This window comes from Oncorhynchus masou, chromosome 32, assembly GCF_036934945.1.
Source record: "Oncorhynchus masou masou isolate Uvic2021 chromosome 32, UVic_Omas_1.1, whole genome shotgun sequence".
Lineage (NCBI taxonomy): Eukaryota > Metazoa > Chordata > Actinopteri > Salmoniformes > Salmonidae > Oncorhynchus > Oncorhynchus masou.
In genome coordinates this window covers 20769089-20778022 of record NC_088243.1, presented here as the reverse complement: position 1 = coordinate 20778022, position 8934 = coordinate 20769089, and the positions used below count along the sequence as shown (strand labels likewise).

Below are 8934 nucleotides of genomic sequence, written 5' to 3'. Positions count from 1 at the left end.
TTGTTGTGTTTTCATCTTTACAAGCCCACCACTGCTATGTACCTTAAAGAAAAACTGTTTGCCATACGGACATCAGACACACACATAAATCCATTGTTCTGAAGGGGTGTTTTAGTAACCAGATGTTTTAAATGCCACTTTTCTGTGGTGTAACTTTAGGATCAAAACAACCAAATTACTATTATTATTTGTCATCATTAGGGCCTTGTGTTTTGGTTAATAATGTGACATGACCTGAATTATAGCCTTTATTTGAAGTATTTTACAAAAATGAGAATTGAACCAAAAGTAAGTGTTTGAGGATGGTGTTGCTGACCAAAAGAAAACGGGACAGTTAGATGAAAAAGCGTCAAATCAAGGTCATTTGACCTAATTAAACAATATACAGGACCGAGTCGGAATCAATGGGCGAGTTCGTTTTGCATGGACCGGTGTCCGGGTGGAGATTTCACTTAAGGACCAATGGAATGGTCTCGGGGCACCGTGCCATGCAAACGATCTCGCCCCAAAAAAAATATTTGATTATCGTCAAGAAAATACTGGACATGTGGCGATTGGAGAATGCTCACATTTATGGTCATTGCTTTCTGGAATCCTTGGGACGTCCTTACCCCCATTGCAGTAAACATTGGAAATTGTTGGGGTAGGGATGTCCCAAGGATTTCGGAAAACAGTAACCCACAATTTATGGACGTGTGCGTTTAACTACGCTAATGAATTTGCCAGTTGGGCATTTGAGTTGTCAATCAACGTAGTGAAACCCCCCACGATGCATTGCGGCGAGCGACCTGTGAGAGGAAAGCTTGTTAGTTAGCTAAGATGGCGGTGGCAGTAGGTTCTTTGCAAGCCCAGCTTGAGAAAGCTAAAGAGAGTTTGAAAAATGTAGACGATAATATCCGTAAATTAACTGGCCGGGATCCTAATGAATTGAGGTAAGACATACTGCATTTTGTAACGCAACATTGTATTCTATGTGTCAGCCTTTATTCGTCTAACGTTATCGAGCAATACGCCAGTCCCAAGAAAAAAATGGCATCTCCCATTCTCGTGCACAACCAGGGTGCGTGCTATATAATCGGCCTTGTGGTAGTTGTCTAGTTAAATGGAAGTACATATACTAAAATGGCTTACTGGAGTTTTTACTTACCGGTAGGTGACAGCTGGGTGGTTGCGGTTGCCCATTTCATTATTGTTGAACTGGCGAAGTAACGTTAAGTTAGCGAGATAGTAGTAATATTAGATTTTTTTCTGCTAGCAAGCTAACTTACTCAGTCCTTGTCAGTTACGTTTTATTCTCCCATTAACGTTAGCTTGCTAATTAATAACTACTAGCCACGAGTTGGCTAGTTTCGATTCAGTTTCATGTCCAGACTTATCGGAGTAGAAGTAAGGGTAGTTAGACAAACCCGTGTGGAAAAGCTATCTCCATTCCAAATGGATTAACACCCCTATATAACGTCAGCTAGCTAGGTTTTCTCAAATCTATCGCTAGCTATGACTACAACTCTGGTCCATCTATGTATGTTACAGCTAAATCATAAGAACTAACTAATCTCTCTACCTTCCTTTCAGACCTGGCCAAGCTAGAAGGCCAACCATCCCAGGCGTTGGAGGTAGGGGACGAGGAATCAACTTGTTGAGGTAAAACATTTTGCCTTACTTTCCATCAGTTGGTGTCAATACCTCTGTCAGAGCTTTATGTAACATTCATACTTGTCTACAGACGTGGACTCTCCGACATTGGTGGAGGACCTGGAGGACCCCCAGCTAAACAGAGGGACATTGAAGGGGCCCTTCTGAGGTTAGAATAATCTATAGATCTGGTCATTTTCCTGCTGCAGCAAAAATGAGTGGTACTCCCTCTGCTCAAATCAAATTACTTGTCACATGGTTAGCAGATGATAATTTGAGTGTAACGAGATGCTTGTGCTTCTAGTTCCGACAGTGCAGTAATATGTAACAAGTAATCAAACAATACCCCAACTACCCCATCTAAAGGGGTGAATATGTACATGTAAGTATAGGGATGAGGAATGGCTGAGGCATAGGCAAGGTGCAATAGAGGGTATATAATAGTGTGATATGAGTAATGTAAGATATGTATACATTTAAGTGCATTGTATGAAGTGACTAATGATCCACTTAAAGTGGCCAGTGATTGGTCTCAATGTAGGCAGCAGCCTCTGTTAGGGATTCCTGTTTAGCAGTCTGATGGTCGAGAGATATTTTTTAAGTCTCTTGGCCCCAGTTTTGATGCACCTGTACTGACTTTGCCTTCTGGGTGATAGTGGGGTGAACAGGCAGAAGCTTGGGTGGTTATTGTTCTTGAGGATCTTTTCGACCTTCCTTTGTCATTGGGTGCTGATGTTGTCATGGAGGGCAGGTAGTTTGCCCCCAGATGATGCGTTGTACAGACTGCACCACTCTCTGGATAGCCTTGCAGTTGCTGTATCAGGCTGTGATACAGCCTGACAGGATACTCTTGATTATGGATCTGTAAAAGTTAGTCAGGGTTTTAGGTGACGAGCCAAATTTCTTTAGCCTCCTGAGGTTGAGGCGCTGTTGGGTGGACCATTTCAGTTTGTCTGTGATGTGTACGCCCAGGAACTTAACTTTCCACCTTCACCACTACTGTCCCTTTGATGTGGCTAGGGGGGAGCGCACGCGCGTGCTCCCTCTGCTGTTTCCTGACGTCCAGGATCATCTCCTTTTTGTTGACTTTGTGTGAGGTTGTTTTCTTGACACCACACTCCGAGTGCCCTCACCTCCTCCCTGTAGGCTGTCGCATTGTTGGTGATCAAGGCCACTACGTTGTCTGCAAACTTGGATGTGTGCATGGCCACAGTCATGGGTGAACAGGGAGTACAGGAGGTGGCTGAGCACGCACCCATGTGGGAGTCCAGGACTCTATTGCACAGGGAGGGGTTGAGACCGAGGGCCCCCAGCTTGATGATGTATTTGGAGGATACTATGGTGTTGAATCCTTTTGTCCAGATGGGTAAGAGCAGTGTGATGGAGATTGCATCATCTGTGGACCTGTTGGGGTGGTATGCAAACGGAAGTTGGTCTAGGGTGGCTGGTAAGGTGGTCATATGATCCTTGGCTACTCAAAGCACTTCATGATGACAGAAGTGAGTTCTCAAGTGATGGCTCTGCCTGCAACTTCAAAATCATTGTTGCTCTATTGACGTGCCTCTAAGTAAATCGGGTGATACATTTACTACTGTTTTGGTTGGTTTCCTGAGCTGAAGACTGCGGTTCAGATCTCACCCTTGACAGAGAATTGCATCAATGTTTTTCAGGCTTGGGTATACCTTCACAGCAAAAAATCACATGCAATGTAGGGTATATAGCCAGACCTAATTTGTTTGGTTTTCAGCATGAATCTGCTATCCATTACTACAGGGGGCTTCCTCCCTGGCCTTAGTGCTTGGTGTTTCTGATTGTGATTTGTTTAGGGAGTGTAGTTGTTTCCTTTAGCCAGCCGTTGGCTCATTTTTAAATAATTACAATAAGAAGAAATTGTCAGAAAATACACCGAAAATAAATATCCTCAATCATATTTGCTTTGCGTGGAAGTTGGTTCAGGTTGTCTTTCAATTTAGTCATCTCTCTACTCTGCCTGTCCACACTGTCTTGAGTGGTCTGTCAATTGGAACTTTTTATCAACTGGTTCTGGGCGCAAACTTTCCCGTGCCATCAGCTCCGTGACAGCATAAGCTGTATATGTGTGCATGGGTGAAGTGTTGTGGTATTTTTTTGGATGTTATGCTGGGTTAATATCCCTGAAAGAGAATTCCCTCATATTTAAATGAAGTCATTTTTGCTTCTCTCCCTCTAAAGCCTGGTCAAGTAGTTGGCTTTAAAAAAATCGGTGGCAATCAGTTAGCTACTGTACCAAAGATGGATGCACAGACAAGTGAAAAAATAGACATAGAGCCCAAATAGATGGCGATGTGCAAGAAGCCAACTTTCACTTGGTAGGCTGCCATTTCTCCTTACACAATTATTGCAGTCACTTCCATGTGGTGTCAATGACTCGTCAGGGTGCTCTCCTACAAAGGCATTGCCTACACCTGGTGGTATTCAAACAGATTTCTATTTCATATGGCCGGTAAATCACGTATTTGTCGTCTTGCGTGTCTTTATTGTATAGGCTGGCCGGTGACCAGCGAGCGAGGAGAGATTCACGCCATGACAGTGACGCTGAGGATGATGACGATGTCAAGAAGGTAAATCATTGTATACTGAATGTTTTTAATCTTTCCCTCAATGTTTTAACTCCCTGCTTGCCATTCTCCATACATAGCCAGCGTTGCAGTCATCAGTAGTAGCTACCTCCAAGGAGCGTACGCGTCGAGACCTGATTCAGGATCAGACCATGGATGAGAGGGGAAAACAAAGGTAATGCATCATTACGTATGCGTAAGGAATAAGTGGGTGGCATGTAGCCTAGAGATTATGAGCGCCAGTAAACGAAAGGTCGCTGGTTCGAATCCCTTAGCCGACTAGGTGCTTATCTGTGCCCTTGAGTAAGTCACTTTACCCTAATTCCGCCTCCAAGTTGCTCTGGGTATGAGCATGTGCTAAATTGAACTTTTCTATTTCCAATAAATCATCTAACTGTTATCATGCTAGTCATTGCTTTTGCTTCTTTTTCCCTATAGGAATCGACGCATGTTTGGCCTGTTGATGGGAACGTTACAGAAATTTAAGCAGGAATCTAATGTGGCAACAGATAGGGTAGGGATAACACTTTACTCCAATATGTGCATCAATAAAACTAATCACTGCTGTTCAAATACTGTAAATGCATAAAAATTGTCCTTAGCTTTATGCTTGGTGGAAATGATTCCAGCCATTAAGCTATAGTTTGGAATATTTCCCAATGGGAAATTCATTTTTGTTTAATGTTTTCTCGTCTTAGCAAAAGAAACGCATTGAGATTGAACAGAAATTGGAAGTTCAAGCTGAACAAGAACGCAAGAAAGTAGAGGGCGAAAGACGAGAGCTCTTTGATGAGAGGCGTGCCAAGCAGACAGAGCTAAAACTGTTGGAACAGAAAGTGGAGCTTGCTCACTTGGTAAGGACCTTTCTTGAAAGCAATATTCAATCTTATTGGTTATGGTGTAGCCTTAGAAAAATAAAGGAAATGTTAAACCAGTAGGAACATTGGAGTAAGATGAAATTAAACCCTTATGTGGTTTCCCCACATGTCAATGAGGAGATTCTGTGCTTATGAACTTTTTTGTATTCTAGCAAGAGGAGTGGAATGAGCACAATACAAAAATTGTGAAGTACATCCGCACAAAGACCAAGCCACCCATATTCTATCTGCCTGGGAGGATGTGCTCAGCCACTCAGAAGCTCTTTGATGAGTCGCAGAAAAAAATGAATGGTAAGCAATTGTGCCTTTAGCCATTTCTCTGCACTCGACAAGTGGTAATAATGCACGTCCTTGGTTTGCGTTGTCTGTCACTGAATCTGTTTTTGTTTTATCCCTTTTTCCAGTTATGTTTGAGGAGAGATGCGAGGCGTTTGCCGAGTATCTGAATAAGATGGAGGCTCGGCCTCGCCGCCAGTCTCTGAGGGACAACGCTCTGGGTAAGGACCTGAAGAAAGAAGAACAAGAGGAGGGTAAGCCCACGGGTCAGGTAGTCAAAGCGACAGGTAATCGGTTTAATGTGGAGATGGAGGACGAGGCAACACTAGAGGGGGATGTGGGTGTAAAGCGTAAGGAGGACAGAAAGAAAAAGCCAGGAGAGAAAGTCAGGGAGCAGGCACCTAAGAAGGGGGAGGATAAGGAAAATGGTCAAGACATTAGAATAATAGAGTTCAGAGAGGTGGAAGAGCAGATGGAGGTTACTGCAGTGGTGAGGGAGGCTGAATGGCAGGTCGGGGATCAGGATAAGGAGGATAGTTTGGTGATAGGTGGGGCAGAGGTAGATAATGAGAAGGAAGCAGAACAGCAGCAACAGGTTAAGGTAGAAAAGGAAAATAAGCAGCTTCAGAATCAGGACCCCACAGCTGTGTCAGACGACCAGGAGAAAAGCTTTGAAATGCAACCAACTGAAGATGAAGAGCCACATACAGAAGTGTCCATACCCCTGCTCTCAGAGCCCAACCCTAGTCTGGAAGTCTCTGATGGAGCATCTATAGCCCCTGAGGTTCAGATCCCCCTGCTGGAGGCTGGAACAGAGCCTCTCACAACAGAGCAGAGCCAAGAGGCTGATCAAGGTGCAATGAAGCAGACTGTTGATGTCCAGTCTGCCCAGTATGATGCTGCCCCCAAGGAGCTGGAGCCTCTGATTGGTGAATCAAGCAGGGGACGTGGAAAGTCAAAGGACAAGAAGGGAGATGGTGGTGGTGGCAGCAGTAGCTCCTCAAGTAGCTCTTCTGGCTCCTCATCCAGCGGGAGCTCCGGCTCCTCTAGTGGCTCCTCCAGCAGGAGCAGCTCCTCCAGCGGCAGCTCCTCTTCCAGCTCCTCTAGCAGGAGCCGCAGCCGGGGGAGGAAGGACAGGAAGCACAGGAGGAAGCCGGCCGAGAGGAAGAAGGGAGGTGGTGACAAGAGCCAGAAGTTGTCCATGGCCAGTGGTCGTGAATCCAAAGGTTCCAAAGTGAAGGGCTCTAAGTCTGACAGGAAGAGGACCAGCTCTGAGGGCTGCCGGTCAGGGAAGATGCCCTCTCGCAGTGACCGGGATCGCAAGTCTGATAGGAAGGAAAAAAGACGTTGAAGTTGGTTCTTCTGTCATGCTTAGTTTTGTTTATCCTTTTGATAAATACATTTTCATAAGTGAAATGTTGATTTCCATAAATGGAGTTCCACAGGGTAGGGAAACTTAACTGCCTTGGTGTATTTCTTGGAACAATGTGGGTTTTTAATCAAATCTTTCTTTCTCTAGTCCCCATTCAGTTGACAGCCCTGCTGCGCCGGGGTCTGGACTTATTCTACCTAGATTTATTTTATTTGATTGTTTGGTTTTTAATTGTTCCTAAACAGGTGCAATGTGAAGAGGATGTGTTTGCTTTGACTCCAGTGTTAAGGTATAGGGTAGTAGTGTAATGTTGAAGAAGTGTAACATGCAGCTTTTTTTATTCATCCAAAGCCTCAGTCTGTGCAATGTCTAGCTCTGCATTGTGCATGACACTTGTTTTGGAAAGTAATGTTAAAAAATAAATAAAAATTGAATGAAATCTAAGCATCTTCAAATAAAAGGGAAAAAAAATGGTTCCTGTTGTCATTAATGGCTCACATCTGAATATTTCTTATAGCCTAATGGTCATTAAATGCTACTTGTTGGTTATGATGCAGAACTACTTAAACCACATGCATATTCAATGTATATGGTTTTAGGTTAACTGATTTAAAGCCTGTTTTTATATAATTGGTGGACACCCTCTGGAAGACCGGTACCCTTTTTAGAATGAATACGTGATGCATGATGCTCCAGACATAGTGCCTTTGGAAAAAATTTGGGCCCCTTGTTTTTTTTCACACTTTGTTACATTACAGCCTTATTCTAAAATGATTTAATCAGCAATCTATACACAATACCCAATGATAAAGCAAAAACAGGTTATGAATGTTTGCAAAAATATTAACTTTATACTTCTATTTCAACAAGGAACACAGACTGAGACCAAGGTCTCTTACAGCTGGTCCCTGCATATACATGTTTACACATACAATTTAGGTACAATGATTAAGAAACTACATAAGACAAACAAAACGATCACATAATACAGCAATAGATTACATTTACACATGGGTTATTGCCCTCACAGCACAAGAACTTGCATTACCCGAAACAGTTGCAAGCATTACAAAAATCCATTACATATTTAAAATGGACAAGAGTCTTAAGTTTAGTGCCATGGTCTACAGTGTCACAAGCTTTCGATAAGTATGAATCAAGGGGGCACAGTACTTTCTATCTCTGGCATTAGTAATATAATTTACAACACGTACAGTGGCCGTAGTAGTACTGTGTTTAGGTCTGAAGCCAGATTGATTATTAGAAAGCGTTAACAGTTAAAGATTGTAGTTGACTAGAATTTTAGCCAAACAGGAGAGCTTAGAGATGGGCCAATAATTATCCAATTTACTACCATCACCTCCCTTGAGTGGTAAAACAAAAGCTGATTTCCAAGATTTGGGTGTCTTTCTTACGACAAATGTTTGATTTTAAGATATGCGTCAAATTATTCAAACCCTTTGCTATGAGACTCAATTGAGCACGGGTGCATTCTGTTTTCATCGATTTGTCCTTGACGTTTCTACAACTTGATTGGAGTCCACCTGTGGTAAATTCAATTGATTGGACATGATTTGGAAAAGCTCGCACACACCTGTCTATTTAAAACGCACAGTTGACTGCATGCCACGAGGTCAAAGGAGTTGTCCGTAGAGCTCCAAGACAGGCACGGGCACAAAAAAAAATAAAAAAAATATTATCCTGCAGTTTGGCTTCAATTTTTAAATGGAATAAGTTTGGAACCACCAAGACTCTTCCTTGAGCAGGCTGCCGGCAAAACTGAGCAATTGGGGGAGAAGGCCCTTAGTCAGGGAGTTGACCAAGAAACCTGATGATCACTCTGACAGCTCTTCTGTGGAGATGGGAGAAACTTCCAGAAGGACAACAGTCTGCAGCACTCCACCAATTAGGCCTTTATGGTAGAGTGGCCAGACGGAAGCCACTCCTCAGTAACAGGCACATGACAGCCCGCTTGGACTTTGCCAAAAGGCACCTGAAGACTCAGACCATGAGAAACCAGATTGAACTCTGTCCTGAATGCCAGGTGTCACGTTTGGAGGAAACCTGGCACCATCCTTACGGTGAAGCATTGTGGTGGCAGCATCATGCTGTGGAAATGTTTTTTAGCGGCAGGGACTGGGAGATTAGTCAGGATTGAGGAGAAGATGAACAGAGCAAA

General features: G+C 43.4%; 1 protein-coding gene across 1 annotated transcript; it reads left to right on the top strand.

Annotated features, from left to right (window-relative positions):
• The first annotated feature begins 782 nt into the window (after positions 1-782).
• pnn (pinin, desmosome associated protein) lies at positions 783-7228 on the top strand. Its single transcript, XM_064953468.1, has 9 exons — positions 783-932; positions 1573-1641; positions 1724-1801; positions 4157-4232; positions 4310-4404; positions 4668-4743; positions 4928-5083; positions 5260-5398; positions 5512-7228. The coding sequence occupies exons 1-9, from the start codon at positions 820-822 to the stop codon at positions 6732-6734; spliced, it is 2025 nt and encodes a 674-aa protein (XP_064809540.1). The 5' UTR covers positions 783-819; the 3' UTR covers positions 6735-7228.
• Positions 7229-8934: the final 1706 nt, after the last annotated feature.

Coding starts and splice junctions, on each gene's coding strand:
- pnn (XM_064953468.1), top strand. CDS start 820: ATGGCGGTGGCAGTAGGTTCTTTGCAAGCCCAGCTTGAGAAAGCTAAA. Junction 4,744..4,927: donor CTAATGTGGCAACAGATAGG/GTAGGGATAACA, acceptor TTCTCGTCTTAG/CAAAAGAAACGCATTGAGAT. Junction 5,084..5,259: donor AAGTGGAGCTTGCTCACTTG/GTAAGGACCTTT, acceptor TTTGTATTCTAG/CAAGAGGAGTGGAATGAGCA.